General features: G+C 51.2%; 1 protein-coding gene across 1 annotated transcript in view; it reads left to right on the top strand.

Annotated features, from left to right (window-relative positions):
* agbl1 (AGBL carboxypeptidase 1) overlaps positions 1 to 22,766 on the top strand; it is a 29,653-nt gene extending 6,887 nt beyond the window's left edge. The window contains exons 2-26 of the mRNA XM_080504270.1: positions 199 to 273; positions 5,365 to 5,428; positions 6,304 to 6,450; positions 7,537 to 7,668; positions 7,752 to 7,845; positions 7,942 to 7,979; positions 9,320 to 9,528; positions 10,349 to 10,550; positions 11,168 to 11,286; positions 11,947 to 12,063; positions 12,669 to 12,976; positions 13,890 to 14,150; positions 14,427 to 14,510; positions 14,605 to 14,685; positions 14,864 to 15,012; positions 15,935 to 16,022; positions 16,193 to 16,325; positions 17,116 to 17,269; positions 17,356 to 17,536; positions 17,794 to 17,923; positions 19,154 to 19,285; positions 19,407 to 19,469; positions 19,726 to 19,839; positions 19,988 to 20,127; positions 20,881 to 22,766. Of these exons, the coding sequence (XP_080360396.1) occupies positions 199 to 273; positions 5,365 to 5,428; positions 6,304 to 6,450; positions 7,537 to 7,668; positions 7,752 to 7,845; positions 7,942 to 7,979; positions 9,320 to 9,528; positions 10,349 to 10,550; positions 11,168 to 11,286; positions 11,947 to 12,063; positions 12,669 to 12,976; positions 13,890 to 14,150; positions 14,427 to 14,510; positions 14,605 to 14,685; positions 14,864 to 15,012; positions 15,935 to 16,022; positions 16,193 to 16,325; positions 17,116 to 17,269; positions 17,356 to 17,536; positions 17,794 to 17,923; positions 19,154 to 19,285; positions 19,407 to 19,469; positions 19,726 to 19,839; positions 19,988 to 20,127; positions 20,881 to 21,046 (3,381 nt within the window). The 3' untranslated portion in view covers positions 21,047 to 22,766. The remainder of the gene's footprint in view (positions 1 to 198; positions 274 to 5,364; positions 5,429 to 6,303; positions 6,451 to 7,536; positions 7,669 to 7,751; positions 7,846 to 7,941; positions 7,980 to 9,319; positions 9,529 to 10,348; positions 10,551 to 11,167; positions 11,287 to 11,946; positions 12,064 to 12,668; positions 12,977 to 13,889; positions 14,151 to 14,426; positions 14,511 to 14,604; positions 14,686 to 14,863; positions 15,013 to 15,934; positions 16,023 to 16,192; positions 16,326 to 17,115; positions 17,270 to 17,355; positions 17,537 to 17,793; positions 17,924 to 19,153; positions 19,286 to 19,406; positions 19,470 to 19,725; positions 19,840 to 19,987; positions 20,128 to 20,880) is intronic.
* Positions 22,767 to 23,650: the final 884 nt, after the last annotated feature.

Genomic DNA, 23,650 nt, shown 5'->3' with positions numbered 1-23,650 from the left:
ACAGACACACAAACACAATCTGTCTTTTATTACCGGACCGAGGTGAAAACTGCCTGAGCTGCAGGAAGTGGTTCTGGAGCAGCTCGCCCCTCCCCCCCTCCCCCCCCACAGCCCCTCCCCCCTCCCCCAGCTCCTCCCCCCCCCCCCCCCTCACCTCTAACAGCTGCTCCCTCCTCCTCCTCCACTCTTCTTCTGCAGAGAGACGGAAACCCAGCATGTCCGTCCCCCCAGACCTCGTCCAGCGGCCTCGAGGTCCTGCTGAGCAGCCTGCAGGTAGGACTGAGCCTTCATCATCATCATCATCATCATCCTCATCATCATCATCATCACCTTCATCATCATCATTACCATCATCACCACCACCTTCATCACCACCACCTTCATCATTACCATCATCACCACCTTCATCACCGTCACCACCACCTTCATCATCATCATCCTCATCTTCATCATTACCTTCATCATCATCATCATCATCATCACCACCTTCAGCATCATCATCCTCATCTTCATCATTACCTTCATCACCATCCTCATCATCCTCATTACCATCATCATCACCTTCATCATCATCACCACCTTCATCATCATCACCACCATCATCATCATTACCATCATCATCACCTTCATCATTATCACTATCATCATCATCATCATCATCCTCATCATCATCATTACCATCATCATCACCTTCATCATTATCACTATCATCATCATCATCATCATCCTCATCATCATCATTACCATCATCATCACCTTCATCATTATCACTATCATCATCATCATCATCCTCATCATCATCATTACCATCATCACCACCTTCATCATCATCACCATCACCTTCATCATCATCACCACCATCATCATCATTACCATCATCATCACCTTCATCATTATCACTATCATCATCATCATCATCATCATCATCATCATCACCTTCATCATTATCACCATCATCATCGCCATCTTCATCATTACCATCATCATCATCACCATCACCTTCATCATCATTACCACCATCACCACCTTCATCATCATCACCATCACCTTCATTACCATCATTATCATCATCATCATCATCATCACCTTCATCACCATCATCACCTTCATCATCAACTTCATCATTATCATCGTCATCACCTTCATCATCATCATCACCACCATCACCACCTTCATCATCTTCACCACCAACATCATCACCACACCATCATCTTCATCACCACCACCATCATCTTCATCACCACCATCATCATCATCACACACCTCATAGTTTCTTCCTCCCGTCGTTCTTTTAGGGATTAAAAAGGATTTAAAATGTAAATTAAAATGTCTTCAAGGTGGCAATAGACGTCCCGTCCTGTCTCGTCTCATCTTATCTTGTCTCGTCCTGTCTCGTCTCATCTTATCTAATCTTGTCTTGTCCCATTTCGTCTCGCCTCGTCTCATCCTGCCTGGTCTTGTCCCGTCTCGTCCTGTCCTGTCCCCTCGTCTCATCCTGTCTCATCTTGTCTGGTCTTGTCCCGTCTCGTCCTGTCCTGTCCCCTCGTCTCATCCTGTCTGGTCTTGTCCCGTCTCGTCCTGTCCTGTCTCCTCATCTCATCCTGCCTGGTCTTGTCCCGTCTCGTCCTGTCCTGTCCCCTCGTCTCATCCTGTCTCATCTTGTCTGGTCTTGTCCCGTCTCGTCCTGTCTCCTCATCTCATCCTGCCTGGTCTTGTCCCGTCTCGTCCTGTCCTGTCCCCTCGTCTCATCCTGTCTCATCTTGTCTGGTCTTGTCCCGTCTCGTCCTGTCCCCTCGTCTCATCCTGTCTGGTCTTGTCCCGTCTCGTCCTGTCCTGTCCCCTCGTCTCATCCTGTCTGGTCTTGTCCCGTCTCGTCCTGTCCTGTCTCCTCATCTCATCCTGCCTGGTCTTGTCCCGTCTCGTCCTGTCCTGTCCCCTCATCTCATCCTGTCTCATCTTGTCTGGTCTTGTCCCGTCTCGTCCTGTCCCCTCGTCTCATCCTGTCTGGTCTTGTCCCGTCTCGTCCTGTCCTGTCCCCTCGTCTCATCCTGTCTGGTCTTGTCCCGTCTCGTCCTGTCCTGTCCCCTCATCTCATCCTGTCTCATCTTGTCTGGTCTTGTCCCGTCTCGTCCTGTCCCCTCGTCTCATCCTGTCTGGTCTTGTCCCGTCTCGTCCTGTCCTGTCCCCTCGTCTCATCCTGTCTGGTCTTGTCCCGTCTCGTCCTGTCCTGTCCCCTCGTCTCATCCTGTCTGGTCTTGTCCCGTCTCGTCCTGTCCTGTCCCGTCTCGTCTCATCCTGTGTGTGGTTTAGTTCACAATGTTCACTTTTCTTCACACTGAATCAAACGTGTATTAAACTAAATCCAGGTTCAATCAAATAGACATCAGGTTCCTGGTTCCTGGTTCCTGGTTCCTGGTTCCCGGTTCCTATTCCTGGTTCCTGGACCTGGACCTGGACCTGGACCTGGACCTGGACCTGGACCTGGACCTGGACCATAAAAAGAACATGACTCTAACAGTCTTTGCTGTTGAATCAGAACAGAGAAGCTGTGAAGTGACGGTCAGAATGTTTCAGGCTGAAACATGAGACACTTTGGACCAATAGAATGTGAGAGACGCTCCGGAGGGACGTCCTGGGGACAGACGGGTTCTAACCCTGAGCTGCCCATTAGCAAGGCACTATTAATAACCAGGACAATGAGGAAGGTCTGCAGCCTTACAGCAAGACGCTTCAGCCAGGAACAATAACAAGTATTACAACAACAACAACAATTATAATAATAACAATGATAATAATAACAACAACAACAATGATAATAACAACAACAATAATAATAATAATAATAATAATAATTACTATTATCATAATAATAACAATATTGATAATAATAACAACAACAACAACAACAATAACAATAACAATAATAATAATAATAATAATAATAACGTTCCTGCAGTCGTCTGGTATCGTTCCTGCAGTCGTCTGGTATCGTTCCTGCAGTCGTCTGGTATCGTTCCTGCAGTCCTCTGGTATCGTTCCTGCAGTCGTCTGGTATCGTTCCTGCAGTCGTCTGGTATCGTTCCTGCAGTCGTCTGGTATCGTTCCTGCAGTCGTCTGGTATCGTTCCTGCAGTCCTCTGGTATCGTTCCTGCAGTCCTCTGGTATCGTTCCTGCAGTCCTCTGGTATCGTTCCTGCAGTCGTCTGGTATCGTTCCTGCAGTCGTCTGGTATCGTTCCTGCAGTCGTCTGGTATCGTTCCTGCAGTCGTCTGGTATCGTTCCTGCAGTCGTCTGGTATCGTTCCTGCAGTCGTCTGGTATCGTTCCTGCAGTCCTCTGGTATCGTTCCTGCAGTCGTCTGGTATCGTTCCTGCAGTCGTCTGGTATCGTTCCTGCAGTCGTCTGGTATCGTTCCTGCAGTCGTCTGGTATCGTTCCTGCAGTCCTCTGGTATCGTTCCTGCAGTCCTCTGGTATCGTTCCTGCAGTCCTCTGGTATCGTTCCTGCAGTCGTCTGGTATCGTTCCTGCAGTCGTCTGGTATCGTTCCTGCAGTCGTCTGGTATCGTTCCTGCAGTCGTCTGGTATCGTTCCTGCAGTCGTCTGGTATCGTTCCTGCAGTCCTCTGGTATCGTTCCTGCAGTCGTCTGGTATCGTTCCTGCAGACATTCCATCCAGAGTTAAAATAGCTCCAGACTTTTGTCACGTTCTTCAGTTTCTCCGCTGGATTTGGAGGAAAATTCCTCTGTGATCCTCGAGTCTCCACTGCTGCTCTGCTGCTCTGCTCAGCAGCTGCTCTGCTGCTCTACTGCTCTGCTACTCTACTGCTCTGCTGCTCTACTGCTCTGCTGCTCTACTGCTCTGCTACTCTACTGCTCTGCTGCTCTACTGCTCTGCTGCTCTACTGCTCTGCTACTCTACTGCTCTGCTGCTCTACTGCTCTGCTGCTCTACTGCTCTGCTCCTCCAGAGATCCTCTCATGTTCGTCCCCTGATAGTTTTGTAACTCGACACTCTGATGTTAAACAAAGTTTTGTTATCTGATATCTTATTAATGAACTGTGTCTGTATGGTGGAGCAGTAGAGGGCAGTAGAGGGCAGTAGAGGGTGGTAGAGGGCGGTAGAGGGCAGTAGAGGACAGTAGGGGGCAGTAGAGGTCAGTAGAGAGCAGTAGAGGGCGGTAGAGGTCAGTAGAGGTCAGTAGAGAGCAGTAGAGGGCAGTAGAGGGCGGTAGAGAGCAGTAGAGGGCAGTAGAGGGCGGTAGAGAGCAGTAGAGGGCAGTAGAGGGCGGTAGAGAGCAGTAGAGGGCGGTAGAGGTCAGTAGAGGTCAGTAGAGAGCAGTAGAGGGCAGTAGAGGGCGGTAGAGGTCAGTAGAGGTCAGTAGAGAGCAGTAGAGGTCAGTAGAGGTCAGTAGAGAGCAGTAGAGGGCAGTAGAGGGCGGTAGAGAGCAGTAGAGGGCAGTAGAGGGCGGTAGAGAGCAGTAGAGGGCGGTAGAGGTCAGTAGAGGTCAGTAGAGAGCAGTAGAGGGCAGTAGAGGGCGGTAGAGGTCAGTAGAGGTCAGTAGAGGGCGGTAGAGGTCAGTAGAGGTCAGTAGAGGGCAGTAGAGTTTGATCAGCAGTGACGGAGTCAGAAGGAAGTCAAACCGTCAGAAACAGGAAGTGGAGGTAAACCTGGGGACAGTTTGACTCCTGTTGCCATGGTAACGGACTCTAAACACCACAGAGGTTTTCTTTTCTCACCTGGACGTCAGAATTCTCACGTTCCTGCTCGGTTCCCTCGTCTCTCCTTCTGATCCCGACGTTATTTATTCTTCACGAACGTTATTTTTATCTACGTCGGATTAATTTCATGTCGGACGTCAGAGCAGGACGATCCGTTCTGCTGCCATGACGACCGTCAGCGCCCGCAGGGTGGAGGAGTGGGCGGAGCTTTTCAGCGCCTGCAGGGTGGAGGAGTGGGCGGAGCTTCAGTCACTGGTTCAGACCAGGAAGCAGCAGGCCACTGGCAGCATCACCACTGAGCTGTTTATAGAGCAGAGCTCGTTACACCACCAGGCTTAACGAGGAACCATTCTGCCCAATCAGCAGAATTTAATCGGACGATCCGGCAGTTTGCTGCCCTGCAAACTGCCACACCTAACCCTACCCTGACCCTACCCCTGACCCTGACCGTCTGAAGAAATAACACTAACTCTAACCCTTACCTTAACCCTAACCTTACTCTAAACCTTACCCTAACCTTACCCTCACTGCAGCAGCAGAGACGTTGGACAGTGCAGCTCAACCGATACGTGTTTGTCTTTTCCTCTTGTCTCTCGCTCACGTCAGACGTTTGTCCTGATTTGTTGTGTCCTTCTGGTTTGTCCTGCAGAACGTGAGGGACGTGGACAGCAGCTTGAACGTCCTCAGTGTCCTGGACGAACTGCTGTCAGCTGGTGAGCTTCGTCTCTATGAACTCGTCTCTTTGAACTCGTCTCTATGAACTCGTCTCTATGAACTCGTCTCTTTGAACTCGTCTCTTTGAACTCGTCTCTTTGAACTCGTCTCTATGAACTCGTCACTGTGAACTCGTCACTGTGAACTCGTCTCTATGGACTCGTCTCTATGGACTCGTCTCTATGGACTCGTCTCTATGGACTCGTCACTATGGATTTGTCACTATGAACTCGTCTCTTTGAACTCGTCTCTATGAACACGTCTCTATGAACTCGTCTCTATGAACTCGTCTCTTTGAACTCGTCTCTTTGAACTCGTCTCTATGAACTCGTCTCTATGAACTCGTCTCTTTGAACTCGTCTCTATGAACTCGTCTCTATGAACTCGTCTCTTTGAACTCGTCTCTTTGAACTCGTCTCTATGAACTCGTCTCTTTGAACTCGTCTCTTTGAACTCGTCTCTATGAACTCGTCTCTATGAACTCGTCTCTTTGAACTCGTCTCTATGAACTCGTCTCTTTGAACTCGTCTCTTTGAACTCGTCTCTATGAACTCGTCACTATGAACTCGTCACTGTGAACTCGTCTCTATGGACTCGTCTCTATGGACTCGTCTCTATGGACTCGTCTCTATGGACTCGTCACTATGGATTTGTCACTATGAACTCGTCTCTTTGAACTCGTCTCTATGAACACGTCTCTATGAACTCGTCTCTATGAACACGTCTCTATGAACTCATCTCTTTGAACTCATCTCTATGAACTCGTCACTATGAACTCGTCACTATGAACTCGTCTCTATGAACTTGTCCAGACTCGTCCTGTGAGGACAAGCCGGTTTGGACCAAACGGGACAAACGTCCGTCTTGTGTCCAGGTTCCGACCGGCGGATCCAGTACCTGATCAGTAAAGGAGGCAGCGAGACGCTTCTCACTGCGCTGGTCAACCACTGCAGTGGCTCCGCCCCCGACTACACCGTCCTGCTGCCGCTGCTCCACCTGCTGGCCAAAGTGGGACAGCGCGGTGAGGAGGGACGACTGACTACTGGGACTAACTGAAACCTTCATTTTGACTCTCCAAATGTCCAAATGGTTCAATATGTGAGAAGGAAAGTGAAGGCCTTCATCTAATTCATTGATTAGAAACGTTTAATTCGTTAAAATATATATATATAATTAACGTTTTGTTTGTTTCCGGGTTTGTTTTGTTTTTTACTCCGTTATCGGAGAAGTAGCACAATATGAGTGAATTATATCGAGGCAGAAAGAGTTGGTGTCTCTTTGTTGTGCAATTCATTAGTTAATTAGTTAATTAGTTAATCGACTCACGGCACTGGAATAATACCTGGAAACAAACTAAAGGCGTAATGAACTTAATTAATTTCTCAGGTATAAGGTAATAACACAAACCTATACAGGGAACTAAAATAATAATAATAATAATAATAATAATAATAATAATAATAATAATAATAATAATAATAATAATAATAATAATAATAATAATAATAATAATAATATACAAATAATTATAATATAATAATGATGATAATAATAATAATATGATAATAATAATAAATAATAATTTAGAATAATAATGATAATAATAATGTTAATAATAATAATGACAATAATAGTAATAATAATAGTAATATAATAATAATAATAGTGATGATAATAATAATAGTGATAATAATAGTAATAATAATAATAGTAATAATAATAGTGATAATAATAGTAATAATAATAGTGATAATAATAGTAATAATAACAATAACAATAATAATAGTAATAATAACAATAATAATAGTGATAATAATAGTAATATAATAACAATAATAATAATAATAGTAATAATAATAGTGATAATAATAGTAATAATAATAGTGATAATAATAGTAATAATAATAGTAATATAATAACAATAATAATAATAATAATAATAGTAATAATAATAGTGATAATAATAGTAATAATAACAATAACAATAATAATAGTAATAATAACAATAATAATAGTGATAATAATAGTGATAATAATAATACTACTAATAATAGATCCACAGTGGCCTTGACTGTTCTGAAGTCCGGTGGTGCCCCTGCCCCCCCAGACCGTCGGATCGGTGTGAAGGCGGAGGAAGCTGGAGCGGCCCTCCTGGTCCTGAAGCTGCTCAGACACAACCTCCATCACGCCAGCAGGGCGGCGGCCTGCCTCTGGGTCCTGCAGGTGTTCTCCGGCTCAGGTGAGGCAGAACCAGGGCCGTGGAACTGGCCTCAGGTCAGGTTCAGAGACGGTCCTCCGGCTGAAGCTGTGTCGTCCTTACAGCTGGGACGGCAAACCTGATAGGACGGGATCAGGGTCTGGACCTGGTCTACCACCTGGTCCCGGCCCACACCACCAGGCACCGGCAGGCCACCAAGTGAGTCCCGGAGACGTCCTGCTGCAGACCTCCAGGGTGTCTGTGGGGCCACCAGAGGGCGCTGCTGGGTGTGACCAATGTTTCCTGTGTTTGCAGGGCGGCCGTCACTGCTCTGGCAGCTCTGCTCTGCACAAGTAAGTTTGTTTGTTTGTTTGTTTTCCCAGCAGCTGATGATCGTCTTCGTCATCAGAACGTCTCAAACCTTCCACTTCCTCCTGATCCTGGAAGGAAAGAATCGTCACCGTCAACAAATTCATCTCGTTTCACAATTTCAAACGAGGGACAAACTGATGTTTCCTGGATGAATTCATGAATTGTTTGATGGTGTTGTACTTCACCACTTTCACCACTAGGAGGATCTTTAAAGTCCTGGTGAAATGTTACGCACTACTTTATTTAAAGTCCCGGTGAAATGTAACGCACTACTTTGCAGAAAACGATAGTTGGGTTCTACTTGTAAGGTTCCTCCGACTCTGCCCCACCACTGTTGTCGCTTAACAAAGTTATTTGAATTTTAAATCTCCAGCCGAGGAAGTCAGGGGAATCCTTCTCCTTCGTGGGCGGAGCCTATGTGTGACGTCACGAGTTGTGCAGATCTCGATCTGTTGTGTTTATATCGGCTTGTTTCTTCTTAAATATCAGAGTTTTTACAGTGTTTTGAAGTTCTAGTCGGCGTTTTATGAGCCTTGATGAAAGATTGAGCCTGGAAGAGACCAGAGAGGAGGAAAGGAGGAGGGCGGCTAGCCGCTAGCTTGTGCGGCTAGCAGGAGCCGCTAGGTCGGGCGGCTAGTGGCTAGCAGGAGCCGCTAGCTTGGGTGGCTAGTAAACGATCAAGTAACACCTGGACTCGTCTCCAGTGATTCAGTCTTCTAGCTCTTGGACGTGTTGGATCCAGGAAGCCGGTCGTTCTGCCAAAAGTCAGGACTCAAAGCCTCAAAGGTGAAAAGTGGCGGCTGCTGAGGCGAGGAGACGAGGACGAATGGAGGACGAAGCGTCTTCTGCTTCCTCAAACATGTTCCAGACGGGGTCACCGATGGCAGAACCACCTTCTGGGTCTTCTTCATCAATCACTGGGTTTGAAATGACCATGATGATGAAATCTGGTTCAATTCAGCCTCTTGGTGGTCAAAACTCTGATCCTCCATAATGTAAACACAACTTGGGCGTGTGCACAACTCGTGATGTCACTCTGTTATTGTCAGAAGCTCCGCCCAGCAGAGGAAATAGCGCCGTTTATCGGCTGTTTTCTCTCAGATTGTCGTGTTTTAACATTTGACCTTCAGCCAGTTAGCAGGAAAACGTTCTAGAAGAGACACCAGAGGGTTCTGGAGGTGGAACCTTCATTTCACTGGGACTTTAACAACCGACACTGAAGACGCCGGACTTCCTGAGGAAAACGTTTTCCTGAGCGTTCTTCGTTACAGAACGACGACTCAGACATGAAACGTCTTCCTCCACTGTGTCTGTCCTCCAGAGACGAACATCGGGACGTTGGTGGACAGAGGCTACGTCTCCGGCCTCCTGCGGCTCTACAGCGACTGGCACACTAAAGACACTCGCCACGCGGCGCTGGACGTCCGCCACGCGCTGCTGCGCTGCCTCCACAAGGCCGCCGGCAGTACTGCAGGCCGACGGGCCGTGGTGGCGGCGGGAGGCCTCAGGCTGCTGTACGAAACCACACAGGTAAGGTCACACCTGTGACCATCAGTCAACTCTTTACGACTAGGAGGAACCGTGGGGAACCTCTGGTGACCCGTGGGGAACCGTGGGGAACATCTGGTGAACCGTGGTGAACCTCTGGTGACCCGTGGGGAACCTCTGGTGAACCGTGGTGAACCTCTGGTGACCCGTGGGGAACCTCTGGTGACCCGTGGTGACCCGTGGGGAACCGTGGGGAACATCTGGTGAACCGTGGTGAACCTCTGGTGACCCGTGGGGAACCTCTGGTGACCCGTGGGGAACATCTGGTGAACCGTGGTGAACCTCTGGTGACCCGTGGGGAACCTCTGGTGACCCGTGGTGACCCGTGGGGAACCGTGGGGAACATCTGGTGAACCGTGGGGAACATCTGGTGACCCGTGGTGACCTGTGGGGAACATCTGGTGAACCGTGGGGAACCTCTGGTGACCCGTGGGGAACCTCTGGTGAACCGTGGTGAACCTCTGGTGACCCGTGGGGAACCTCTGGTGACCCGTGGTGACCCGTGGGGAACCGTGGGGAACATCTGGTGAACCGTGGGGAACATCTGGTGACCCGTGGTGACCCGTGGTGACCCGTGGGGAACATCTGGTGACCCGTGGTGACCCGTGGGGAACCGTGGGGAACATCTGGTGACCCGTGGTGACCCGTGGGGAACCGTGGGGAACATCTGGTGAACCGTGGGGAACCGTGGGGAACATCTGGTGACCCGTGGGGAACAACTGGTGAACCGTGGGGAACATCTGGTGAACATCTGTCCAGCTGACCTCGGCGGTTCCTCCGCTGTGTTCCGGTTCCCCTGCAGAGCCTCTTGTGGAGTCCTGGTCTGGGTCCCGGTCTGGGTCCCGGTCTGGGTCCCGGTCTGGAGCCCCTCCTGGAGTCTTCGGTGCAGCTGATGAGGAAATGTCTTCCTAAAACTGCTCTGCCTCTGGCGTCCGACCGGTCGGCGTACAGCTTCCCGTTGCCGGGGCGACCGGCCGCCGCCCCCGATGTGGGCGTGGCCACAGGTAGGCCGCCGCCGCCGCCGCGGGGGAACCGGGGGCTTCCGCTGGGTTTGGGGTCTGGTCACATGACAACTTTTTGAAAACAACTTCCAAGGTGGAACTTTTTGAAACCAGTCTGAAAACCTGAGAAAACACATCTTTTTGAAAATACTGCAGCTCCGTCGCCATGGTGACAGCAAAGACAACATTTTGAAAACACTGTCCTGACCTGCTCCTGGTCTCGTGTGGGTGGGGGTGGGGGGGGGGTGGGGGGGGGGGGGCAGTTCTTCAAACAACAGCGCCAACTAGTGGCCTCACAGGGAAACGACAGTGATTGAAGCATTTCAGCCATTTTCAAAAGAGACAAACTTCAATGTTTTACGATTCATAACGGGACAAAGTTAATGAGATTATTGATGGTATCATTCATAGTATCATTCATAGTATCATTCATAGTATCATTCATAGTATTGATACTATTATTGATAGTATGAACTCTCAATGGTTCAAATCAGATTTTCCTTCCAGGAATCAAACAGATTTTTCATTGATTTTCATTCTCCAGATGTTTTTTGGTCACAAAGTTCATGTTTTGTCAAAGTTTCCCACTTTTTAAAAGCGGACTTGATTTTCATTGACAGATTCTAACAGTTTCCCTCCTCGTGGCGAGGAGAGCGGCGAGGAGAGCGGCGAGGAGAGCGGCGAGGAGAGCGACCTCGAGGAAGACCACGACCCTCAGGAACCCGACATCAGAGACTACGTGAGTGGATCTGATCCGACGTCTCATGTGGTCTCATGTGAGACCGGGGACCAGTCAGGGCGGGGCGAGACGAGACGGGACGGGACGGGACGGGACGGGACGGGACGGGACGGGACGGGACGAGACGAGACGAGACGAGACGAGACGAGACGAGACGAGACGAGACGAGACGGGGCGGGGCGGGGCGGGGCGGGGCGGGGCGGGGCGAGACGGGACGGGACGGGACGGGACGGGACGGGGCGGGGCGGGGCGGGGCGAGACGAGACGAGACGAGACGAGACGGGGCGGGGCGGGGCGGGGCGGGGCGGGGCGGGGCGGGGCGGGGCGGGGCGGGACGGGACGGGACGGGACGGGCGAGGCGAGGCGAGGCGAGGCGAGGCGAGACGGGACGGGACGGGACGACGTCGTTTTTATCGTTTTCGTCTGAGGAAAGTTTCATGTTTTAAACTGAAACGTTCTGAAAACGACGTCTGTTTACATGGAAACGACAGAAACGCTGGAAATGATGTCGTTTTCTCAGTTCGGCCACTAGAGGGTGCTGTTGTTAGTGTCAGGACTGAAAACACACACACACACACACACACACACACACACACACACACACACACACACACACACACACACACACACACACACACACACACACTGTGTCTGTTTCAGGACGACGACTTGGAGACGGACGTGAACAAGCTCCGCCTCCGTCCCGACCCGGACCGACCCAAAGCCCTGCTGCTGCAGTACCAGCGCCTCTGTCCAGAACTCACACACCACTTCCAGGTACACATGTGTGTGTGGGGGGGGGGGGGGGGGGTTAACCCTTGAGTGGCATTGGGGGCAAAACGTCCACTCGGAGTCATTTCCTCTTACTTTGACCAGAACTTTCACTGTTTACTTTGACATGCAATTTAAAAATTAGATTTTAAATTTTTCACTGGTCAATAAAACACTGTCGGCAGAAAAACTCCCTCTGCTGGCGTTGGGGGCTGTTTTCATCCACCAACTTTGACCCCGGTATAAATATATCAGATCAATATTTCTTCTGATTGTGATTTGTAATATTATTGGTACGTGTCTTCATGTGGGTCCCAGGGGACGGACATGTCCTCTGTGCTGTACGGCAGGCAGATCAGCACACTTCACAATAAAGCTGACTTTGTTTTTTGACTTTAAAACATTTTTGCATAAATCTGTTACTACCAAAAAACTACCAATTTTTTTTTTTTTTTTAATATTTGGGAGTTTTGATCAGGACTGAAGTTGATTTAACAGATTTATGCAAAATAAAGTTGAAAAATCGAATCTTCTGATAGAATTTTACGGCGGTCAAAGTTAGTGGATGAAAAAGCCACGAGGGTTAATGGAACAGGAAGTCTGTGTTTCAGGAGCTGAACCTGGTGTCAGAGGAGGAAGAGGAGGAGGAAGAGGAGGAGGAAGAGGAGGAAGAGGAAGAGGAAGAGGAGGAGGAGGAGGAAGAGGAGGAAGAGGAAGAGGAAGAGAGCTCGACAGCGTCAGCAGATGAAGAAGCTGTTCTGCTCAACCTGCTGCCTCCAGAACCTTCCAGAATAAGAGCCTCTGCCAGCACACAGCCCTCCAGAACCAGAGCCCCCCCCCAGGAGGCCGGGGGCCCCCCCAGGCCCAGTGGGACCCTGAGCACCAGTCCCGGCTTCAGGACCCTGATCAGAGACGCAGCGTGAGCTTTTCCCCCCCGGGGGCCTCAGGCTGCAGTGGAGACGTGTGCTTCACTGCATTCCTCCATCCTCCATCCCTCCATCCTCCATCCTCCATCCTCCACCCTCCATCCTCCATCCCTTCATCCTCCATCCCTTCATCCTCCATCCCTTCATCCTCCATCCTCCACCCTCCATCCCTCCATCCTCCATCCCTTCATCCTCCATCCTCCACCCTCCATCCTCCACCCTCCATCCCTCCATCCTCCACCCTCCATCCTCCACCCTCCATCCCTTCATCCTCCACCCTCCATCCCTTCATCCTCCATCCCTCCATCCTTCATCCTCCATCCCTCCATCCCTCCATCCTCCACCCTTCATCCTCCATCCCTTCATCCATCCATCCTCCACCCTTCATCCTCCATCCCTTCATCCCTCCATCCTCCACCCTCCATCCTTCATCCTCCATCCCTTCATCCATCCATCCTCCACCCTTCATCCCTCCATCCCTCCATCCTCCATCCCTTCATCCTCCATCCCTTCATCCATCCATCCCTTCATCCATCCATCCTCCACCCTTCATTCATCCATCCTCCACCCTCCATCCTCCATCCCTTCATCCATCCATCCTCCACCCTTCATTCATCCATCCTCCACCCTCCACCCTCCATCCCTTCATCCATCCATCCTCCACCCTCCATCCTCCATCCCTTCATCCATCCATCCTCCATCCCTTCATCCATCCATCCTCCATCCCTTCATCCTCCACCCTTCATCCATCCATCCTCCACCCTCCATCCTCCATCCCTTCATCCATCCATCCTCCACCCTTCATCCCTCCATCCCTTCATTCCTCCATCCTCCACCCTTCATCCTCCACCCTCCATCAGTTGGTCTTCATGACCTTCGGTCTGAACTTCCTGTCTCGTCCCTCAGGGGAGAAGACGAGGCGAGCGCCGACGAGGACGAGGACGAGGACGAGGCGGGACAGTGTGTCCGGGGGTCGTCCATGGTGTCCCGGCTGCTGGACAGACATGGGGGCTGCGTCCCGCACCACGACCCCCAGCTGTACTGCGCCGCCGCCGATAAGGTCACGTCTGTTCCGGGCTTCAACGTCCTGGCCTTTCCTGACTTCTGGGGGACCCTCCCCCCACCGGGGCCCGAAGCCATGGGCCCCCGCAAGCCCAAGGTCCAGAGGTACCGTCTGGACACTGTCCTTCACCACATCGTCTGGACTCTACAGTCTGCACTCTGTAGTGTCTGTACTGCAGCAGCAGAGACGAGTTCAAAGAGACGAGTTCATAGAGACGAGTTCATAGAGACGAGTTCAAAGAGACGAGTTCATAGAGACGAGTTCATAGAGACGAGTTCAAAGAGACGAGTTCATAGTGACGAGTTCAAAGAGACGAGTTCAAAGAGACGAGTTCATAGAGACGAGTTCAAAGAGACGAGTTCAAAGTTTTTCCTTTTCAGACAGAAAGTGTTGGAAGACGTCCGGCGTTTCCTGAAAACCGACGACATTGTCAATAAAGTGGTTTTTGACCTGGAGGAAAGCAAGTAGGTTCACAGAGCTTCCTGTGAGTGTTCCCCAAACTGTCCCTTCAAAATAAAATACACGTCATTGATCACTCACACACACTGTGTCCGTCAGTCCTCAGCTTCGCCCCGACGCCCTCGGCTTCTTCTCCAAGTTCGAATGTGGAAACTTGAGGAAGGCAATTCAGGTGCGCAGGTACGGTGTCTCACACACACACACACACACACACACACACACACACACACACACACACACACACACACACACACACACACACACACACACACACACACACACACACACACACACACACACACACACACACACACACACACACACACACACACACACACACACACTCCCTGTGTTGCAGGTACGAGTACGACCTGGTGATGAATGCAGACGTTAACTCCTCCCAGCACACGCAGTGGTTTTATTTTGAAGTGAGCAACATGGAGGCCGACGTCCCGTATCGCTTCAACGTCATCAACTGTGAGAAGTGCAACAGCCAGTTCAACTACGGTGAGACTCGGTCCCGTCCTCCGTCCTGTCCTCCGTCCCGTCCTCCGTCCCGTCCTCCGTCCCCTCCTCCGTCCCGTCCTCCGTCCTGTCCTCCGTCCCGTCCTCCGTCCCGTCCTCCGTCCTGTCCTCTGTCCCCTCCTCCGTCCCCTCCTCCGTCCCGTCCTCCGTCCCGTCCTCCGTCCCCTCCTCCGTCCCGTCCTCCGTCCCGTCCCCTCCTCCGTCCCCTCCTCCGTCCCGTCCTCCGTCCCGTCCCCTCCTCCGTCCCGTCCTCCGTCCCCTCCTCCGTCCCGTCCCCTCCTCCATCCCCTCCTCCGTCCCGTCCTCCGTCCCGTCCTCCATCCCCTCCTCCGTCCCGTCCTCCATCCCCTCCTCCATCCCCTCCTCCGTCCCGTCCTCCATCCCCTCCTCCGTCCCGTCCTCCGTCACGGTGACACCCCATTCTGTCCTCCGTCACGTCCTCCGTCACGGTGACACCCCATTCTGTCCTCCGTCACGTCCTCCGTCACGCAAACACAAATTATAGGAGGGGAAAAAAAAAACACTTTCAAAATTGGCTGTAAATTAAAAATGGACCAAGAAATAAAAACCTTCCCGACACGTCTCGTCTCGTCTTTCATCTACTTTGAAGAGCGTTAAAGACCAGCGTTCAGTGTCACTGCCGAGGCCCGGCTCTCGGTCGGAAGGTGGCAGGTTTGATTCCCCACCTGCCCCGCCCACATGCCGGAGTGTCCTTGAGCAAGACGCTGATGTTTGACTCTCCTGCGAACCCAAAACCCTTAAATTGTGAAACAAGATGAATTTTGTCTTTGGTGTGTGTGTGTGTGTGTGTGTGTGTGTGTGTGTGTGTGTGTGTGTGTGTGTGTGTGTGTGTGTGTGTGTGTGTGTGTGTGTGTGTGTGTGTGTGTGTGTGTGTGTGTTGCAGGGATGCAGCCGGTGTTGTACTCGGTGAAGGAGGCTCTGGACGGTCGGCCTCAGTGGCTCAGAACCGGATCAGAAGTTTGTTATTTCAGGTAAGAAAGCCATTTAAAATAACCACAAAATAAAACGCAGGTTTTCAATTTAAAAGACACGTGAGCATCAATGTCGGACTTTCTAAACGGTTCTACGTTCCTGGCCCCGAGGTCTCGGCTGCCGGTTCAGAGAAACGTTCTGAATCTCCCTCGGTACATTTCCTGGTCAGGAACTTCTTCTGTCCGGCTGGAGGCCGGAGGAGAACCCGGTTCTACACCCTGACCTTCACGCTGACCTTCAAGCACGAGGAGGACGTGTGCTACGTGGCGTACCACTACCCCTACACCTACTCTGCTCTGAAGGTGAGTCTTCTTTCCTGATCCCGTACAGAACTACCTACCTCAGACAAGAACTACCTACCCCAGACAAGAACTACCTACCCCAGACAAGAACTAGCTACCTCAGACAAGAACTACCTACCCCAGACAAGAACTACCTACCCCAGACAAGAACTAGCTACCTCAGACAAGAACTACCTACCCCAGACAAGAACTAGCTACCTCAGACAAGAACTACCTACCCCAGACAAGAACTAGCTACCTCAGACAAGAACTACCTACCTCAGACAAGAACTACCTACCTCAGACAAGAACTACCTACCCCAGACAAGAACTAGCTACCTCAGACAAGAACTACCTACCCCAGACAAGAACTAGCTACCCCAGACAAGAACTACCTACCCCAGACAAGAACTAGCTACCTCAGACAAGAACTACCTACCTCAGACAAGAACTAGCTACCTCAGACATACACTATTTTCTGTGCATGTACCTTGTGCTCAAACTGCACATACTCATTCAGCCAAGGTACCTCAAGTAGCTAGTTTTTAATGTTTCTGTAACTTATTATCGGTGCACTGCACTGTTTCGTAATTTCGTTGTACCATGTACAATGACAATAAAGTTTAATCTAATCTGATCTGATCTGATGATGAACCAATGACGCAGAACCACCGGAGAACCGGACGATGAAGCGCTCAAGAGTCGCTCTGGCTCGATGCACGAAAAAAGAACCGGTTCTTTGGGCTCACTTAAGACCCTGAACTAGAACCTGGTTCTGCGCGGCTCCCCTCTGAACGCCTCTCGTCACCAGGCTCACCTGAAGGTGCTGCAGAGGTCTGTGGACCCGTCCCAGGTGTTCTTCAGGCAGCAGGTGCTCTGCAGCAGTCTGGCCGGGAACTCTTGTCCGCTGGTCACCGTCACCGCCTGTCCGGCCAGCCGGGCCTGGAAGGACCTGCACCACATGCGTGAGTCCAGCCTTCAGACCGCGACGGAAGAGGCGTTCACCAAACAGCTCATGTCTTGAAGGCCGGGTGGGGTTGTGTCGCTCCAGGAAACCGGCCCTGCGTGGTCCTGACGGCCCGGGTCCATCCCGGCGAGTCCAACGCCAGCTGGGTCATGAAGGGGACCCTGGAGTTCCTGTGCAGCGACGACCCGGTGGCCCAGAGCCTGAGGGAGGCCTTCGTCTTCAAGATCGTCCCCATGCTGAACCCGGACGGGGTCGTCAACGGCACGTGAGTCTCTGACGGACCAGAACCCCGCGGGACCGGGACGACTCGAACCGAAAAGAACAGAAACCGATCGGATTCTGTTCTGGACGTCTGAACCGGAACAGGATCTCAACACTAAACACGAAGGGTTCAGAGTTGGGTCAGAAACTTTTAAAAACCTCCAGCCTGCGGTGGCGAGTCGCGGCTCTTCGTGTCGGGCTGAAGGGGGAAGGTTGTGTTCTGTGAGCAGCAGCACCACGGTTCTTCTCTCGTGTCCTCAGGAACCGCTGTGACCTGAACGGTCTGGACCTGAACCGCCAGTGGAGCAAACCAGACCCCGTCCTCAGCCCCACCGTCTACCACGCCAAGGGCTTCCTGTACTACCTCAGCAGCATCGGACGCACGCCGCTGGTGAGGGGCACCAACCAGCCGCGCTCCAACTCCTGTCATAACACCTCACCGGTACCAGACCTCCAGCGGGTCTCAGGGTTCTCCACTAGAGTAGAACCCAGCTCTCGCTGCAGATCTGCTACGTAACGCAAACCAAGGCTGTACCACAGGACTCAGGACAGACGCTCTCAGACACACAATCCACTTTGACTGATCAGACGCTGAGCAACGACCAAGTTGTAGGGTACGTCTGAAACGTCCCTCCTGAATCCTTACCTATCGACTTTACCTGAACCCCGGAAGGGTTTAGTGTGGCGGCCATGATGAGGACTGTCGGAATTCTCAATGAGCAAAGGAAAGGAGGCTGGTTGCTTCCTTTAGAGCCTCCTTGAACCTAGGGAACACTGATGCTTCCTTTAGCCTAGGAAACACCGATGCTTCCTTTAGCCTAGGAAACACCGATGCTTCCTTTAGCCTAGGAAACACCGATGCTTCCTTTAGCCTAGGAAACACCGATGCTTCCTTTAGCCTAGGAAACACGATGCGTCCTTTAGCCTAGGAAACACCGATGCGTCCTTTAGCCTAGGAAACACCGATGCCTCCTTTAGCCTAGGAAACACCGATGCTTCCTTTAGCCTAGGAAACACGATGCTTCCTTTAGCCTAGGAAACACGATGCTTCCTTTAGCCTAGGAAACACCGATGCTTCCTTTAGCCTAGGAAACACCGATGCTTCCTTTAGCCTAGGAAACACCGATGCTTCCTTTAGCCTAGGAAACACCGATGCTTCCTTTAGCCTAGGAAACACCGGAAAGGTGGCTAGGAAAGGAGCTAGGAGGGACTATTAGTCTATTAGGACTTCCTGGACTAAACAGATCCTCATTCAGTGGAACTCGTTGGTCAGTCAGGGTCTGAGGGACTCGGACCACAGCGCAGGACAGACCTGTTGGTCGGTGGTTCTGCAGGACAGACCTGCAGGTCGGTGGTTCTGCAGGACAGACCTGCGGGTCGGTGGTTCTGCAGGTCGGTGGTTCTGCAGGACAGACCTGCGGGTCGGTGGTTCTGCAGGTCGGTGGTTCTGCAGGACAGACCTGCAGGTCGGGGGTTCTGCAGGTCGGTGGTTCTGCAGGTCGGTGGTTCTGCAGGACAGACCTGCAGGTCGGTGGTTCTGCAGGACAGACCTGCGGGTCGGTGGCTCTGCAGCACAGACCCGCGGGTCGGTGCTGCAGAGCCTCACCGCTGCGTCCTGCAGGTGTACTGCGACTACCACGGCCACTCCAGGAAGAAGAACGTGTTCCTGTACGGCTGCAGCGTGAAGGAGACCCTGTGGCAGTCCGGCTCCACCGTCAACACCGTGGGCCTGAAGGAAGACCCGGGATACAGAGTGAGACACGCCCACACGCCTCCTCTACAACTCCACCACCAGCAATCTGATTGGCCGCCGCTGTGCGTCTCTGTCTCTGTCTCTGTGTCCCCGTCTGTCCTTCACCTGTCTCCCTCTGTAGACAATTCCAAAGACCTTGGATCGGATCGCTCCTGCCTTTTCTTTCAACAGCTGCAACTATTTGGTAACAGTTACCATGATTCTAATCATGCTTCATCACCACCACCCCCCCCCCCCCCCCCACCCCCACCTTCCTCATCACCACTTCTCATCTCCTCCCATCCTCACTGACCAGTCATGAGATGTGACGTGTTGAAGAGTCTCATGTATGTTCAAGTCTGGATCAAACTCATCACTAGTTCCTGTAGAAATATTAGCGTCGGCACATTGTTTCCCCGCAGTAGAAGTGGAACATATTGGTGACGGTGTAACGTGTCCAGGTGGAGAAATCTCGCTCGTCCACGGCCAGGGTGGTGGTGTGGAGGGAGATGGGCGTCCTGCGCAGCTACACCATGGAGAGCACCTACAACGGCTGCAACCAGGGCGTCTTCACGGTACGCTGGAGGACGTGAGGGGACGGACGTCCAGCGACTCTTTGTCCCTGGAGGGACGGAGGCCTTCTGCTGGTTTCAGTGTGTGTGTGTGTGTGTGTGTGTGTGTGTGTGTGTGTGTGTGTGTGTGTGTGTGTGTGTGTGTGTGCAGGGCCTGCAGCTGGGCACCAGGGAGTTGCAGGACGTGGGCCTGCGGTTCTGCCAAAGCTTGTTGTCCGTGACGGGCGACATGAAGGCGCTCTACGCCCGGACGCTGATCAACCACGTCAACCTGGACCACAAGTCACACAAGTGAGGTCCCCCCACCCCACCCCCCCCCCCCCCCCCCCCCGTTACCGTGGAAACAAGCGTGGACGGCGGCGTAGAGCGACGCACCGCGGGGAAACAAGGCTCCCTTCACACTGACTATTCATCCAAACGAGTCTCGTGAAGAAATCTTCTTCTTCTCTGGTTCCAATGAACCGTTGACGTTAATAATTGATAACAGATTTTCTGTGACAGAAAAACTAAACGACTCGAGACGACGGGATTTTAAAACCAGTTCAAATCCCAACAATTGGCTGTTGGACAACTTTTCCAAACACCGTTTTTTATGAGCGCGTTTTCTGTGCTGCAACTGATTATATCTGTAGAAAGACGGAGGTCGTTTCTCTGGTACTGTAGTTGTTGTTGGTAAACACTGACATCTCGTGGCTCAGCGTGGTATTACACGCTTATAACGAGTCACAGGACCACGAAAACAAGAACAAGGATGTATAGTCCAGGAAACAAGGGAAATATGTGGAATGATGAAATATCTTTTAAGAGGTAAAACATCTCAAATGTCAGAGTTTCAGTGAAACACACTTAAGTGTGATTTCAGACTTTAACCGTCTGACGTCATGTGATTTTCTGAATATTTCTGGTTTCGGATTTTAAAACGGCCTCAGGTTAATTCCGTTTCTCTCGCCGATTGAAAGCCGTTCAACTGGAGTTCCCCGCGTTCGCCGTTGGCGCCGCTGCGTTATTGGACTCCTGGTTCACCGGAGCTTCTCTCCTCTGCAGCTGCTTCGAAGACGACGAGCCTCCATGTGTGGAGGAAATCGAGTGTTCGGTGGACTGTCCCCCCCTGGAGGACAGCGAGCTGGACGCAGACGTCAACAGCAGCCTGGCTGAGGAGGAGGAGGAGGAGGAAGAGTACAGTCTCTCCGCCCGTCCAGAGATCCAGTGACGGAAACGTCTGCAGGGTTGTTGGGTCGACGCCGACGGACAGACGAGGATCATCGATTGGAGAAACAAACCCTGACGTTCCCACGATCAAGAGCTTCAACTGATTTACACTTTGTGACGCTGCTTTCATGTTCGGGGACTGTGAAGGCCAGCGGCGGCCGACGTCCCAGACCCGGGTCTTCACTGCTGGTCTGAGTCGCTCCACCTTCTTCTCCGGGCCACGGGAACCAGGTTACTGCAGAAATACTGCAGAATTCAAAACCTTCAGATCGTCGTCCAGCCAGAAAAGAAAACCTTTAGAATGAAAACAATCCAGGTTCACGTCTCGTCTCCTGCTGCAGCATAAAACCTCTGGAGGAGGAAGAGACGGAGGAGGTGGAGGAGGAGACGGAGGAGGAGACGGAGGAGGAGACGGAGGAGGTGGAGGAGGAGACGGAGGAGGAGACGGAGGAGGTGGAGGAGGAGGAGACGGACGTCAGCTTCTCCTGGTCTTATTAATATAATGGTGAATAATAGAATCCTCCATCCCGCCTGGAGTTTGTAGTGAGGCTGGTAAATTACTGCGGTGCGTTCAAGGACCTCCAGGAAAAGTTGAAAGTTGTTTTGACAAGAAATCTGCAACCAAATGTTTTTATCTTCTCCTTCAGTCACTGCAGGTCGATAAAACCACCGTTAAATAAACAACCATAGTTTTGTTGGTGCAGCTCGCTACAGATGCTAGCTAGCTAGCTGGAGAGTGACTCTGACCAGCCAATCAGAGGGCTTGAATACAGTGACATCACGCTAGGCCTTCTAGGAAGCCCCGCCTCCCCAATATCACACTGTGATTGGTTGAAGCAGCAGCGTGAGACGCGAGTTTTACACTGCAGACGCCTGCAGGACTGAAAGGCCTCAGGCGGAGTTCTTTACCCGGCAACAGGTGATGCTGGAATGTGATTGGCTCAAAGCTTTAATGTGAAGAAGGTGTCTGGAAGCAGCAGCTGAGGACGACAGACTGGAATTATGTAATAAGTATTTATGGACTAAATATGATCATCAGTCTGATTCAGATCGTTTTCTCAGGCCTGCAGAGAAGCCTTGAAGGCCTGGAAGGCCTGGAAGGCCCTGACAGCCGCCACTGGTGCAACACAGACGGGAGGTTGGTTTTACAATCGCAGCCTGACGAGCAGATTCAAACCAGCGGTCGACAGAAAACTGACCAAAACTGCACTTATTTGAAGATTTATAGCTGAAATAATCGTGTGGTTGTGAAACATTTCCCACTTTTGTTTGTGTCGGAAGTTCTAAACATCAACAACCTGATGAGTCGGCCACACGAGGCTCAGGAACAGATCCTCCATGGAGGCTTCCTCTGGGATCGACGTCAGTTTCAGAAACGACGGAGCAAAAAAGCTGAACTGAGGGAAAGTGACACGTTTTGTCGTCGTTCCCGGGTTTGAAGCCGGACTGGGTCTTTGTCCCGACGCCATCGCTGCTGGTTTACATCCACCAGGTGGAGGTTCTACACCTGAAGGTGTGTGTGAAGGTGTGTGTTCGCCCGATAAATGTGTTTTCATTGAGTCCGACATAAAGGCGGTTTTTGAAACGAGGTTTGTCTTGGATTTGATTTGTGGCAAAACATTACATGTGATTTTTAAAGAAACTTTATTTTCACCTGGAGTTAAAGAAAGACAAATTCAGCCCCGCCTCCATATTTTGTATCCATTTCTTTAATAACTAGTTGGGTGAGATGATGAAACATCTAATGTATTCGTGTCTTCACATTAAAAGTTGTTTTTAACCAACGACCATCCGAGCAGGAGGAAGAGTCTCGTCTTCATTATACTGATATTCAGAGAAAACATTTACAATTAAAGCTGCAAGCAGCGTTGGCCGGGACCTCGCTCAAGCCCACCGGGGGGGCCACGATCCTCAAGAACGGTAAATGATCATTTTTTAAGTTTAAAAAAAAATTCTATTTTAATGACTTTTATTGTGAAAAACAGCATCAAAACCAGCTAATTAGCTAGTGATTCGTGACCGCAGTGCCCCCATTAGGCCACCTACCAAATTTCAGCTGAATCGGACAATGTTTGTTAGCATGCTAGGCCGCGAGCTATCTGAGCTAACCCTAACCCACTGTCAGCGGCGTACGAATTACAAAAGGGACCTGCCGCCTTTCGCGAGGTCCCTAATAAAGTAAATTGTTTCTAATTGACCCCCTGAGGGACGTTTGGTCACGGTGGGATCAAAGTGTCCCGCTGGGACTCCTTACCTGCAATGTTGAAGACGTCCTCTTTGGTGGACAGAAGTCTTCTGTGTCCCGGGACGGTGAGGAAGACGTCGGGGCGTCTCGCCGTCCAGCCAGCGGTTCCTCCATTCAGGTTCTCTGGATCCCAACAGAACGCAGGAAGGTTCTACTTGCAGGGAACCTGAAGGTCAGAACGTGGCTTCTGGCTGGACTTGAGGACCGAGGAGACAAAGGAGGGACTTCAGTCCATCGTCAATGTGTGTGTGTGTGTATGTGTGTGTGTGAGAGAACAAAAACACAGTGCCATCCCATTAACTGGATTTTATTTATTTTAAACAGCTGTACAGCTTCCCAGGTTGAAAGGACAGACGTGGT

Source organism: Blennius ocellaris, assembly GCF_963422515.1.
Source record: "Blennius ocellaris genome assembly, chromosome: 11".
In the NCBI taxonomy this organism is placed as follows: Eukaryota; Metazoa; Chordata; class Actinopteri; order Blenniiformes; family Blenniidae; genus Blennius; species Blennius ocellaris.
The sequence above is the reverse complement of the archived record's forward strand: the minus strand, read 5'-3'. Positions and strand labels throughout refer to the sequence as shown.